General features: G+C 50.0%; 1 protein-coding gene across 1 annotated transcript in view; it reads right to left on the bottom strand.

The window, feature by feature from the left end:
* The window catches only part of CAMK2G (calcium/calmodulin-dependent protein kinase II gamma), a 123,829-nt gene that overhangs the window by 9,991 nt on the left and 113,410 nt on the right, over positions 1-428 (bottom strand). The window contains exon 20 of the mRNA XM_009322482.1: positions 66-191. Coding sequence (XP_009320757.1) covers positions 66-191 — 126 coding nt within the window. The remainder of the gene's footprint in view (positions 1-65; positions 192-428) is intronic.

Genomic DNA, 428 nt, shown 5'->3' on the forward strand with positions numbered 1-428 from the left:
TTTACATCTACGGTAACTAGTATTAGTTGCACTACTCCGGTACTGCTACCCAGCTGCTAACTTACACGGTGCACGGTTAAGTACAAAGGGAACTACTGGAGTTAGCAAAGGCTCCGACCGAGCACGCTCTAACTCCAATGTCTGCCCTGGGCTGTCCCAGGCAAGAGGCTTCTCTTCACAAGACTGTGTAGCTGCAAAACAAATGTAAGCATTAAAATAATAAACAAACAAAAACCAGAAAGCAAAATAAAAACCAACAAAGAAGTACACACACACACAGAGCCCCAACCCCAGTCAGCACACAGAGACATCCACATCCCAGCAACCTCTACCCGCTCTCCTGCTTCTGTCACACTTCAGCTGGACTGGAGGCTGCTCAGGGGGGACCACCCTGGCACCGGTGCAGAAGACCCCTCAGAGCACAGCAG

The sequence above is a fragment of the Pygoscelis adeliae genome, unplaced genomic scaffold (assembly GCF_000699105.1).
Source record: "Pygoscelis adeliae isolate BGI_AS28 unplaced genomic scaffold, ASM69910v1 Scaffold244, whole genome shotgun sequence".
NCBI classification, from domain to species: domain Eukaryota; kingdom Metazoa; phylum Chordata; class Aves; order Sphenisciformes; family Spheniscidae; genus Pygoscelis; species Pygoscelis adeliae.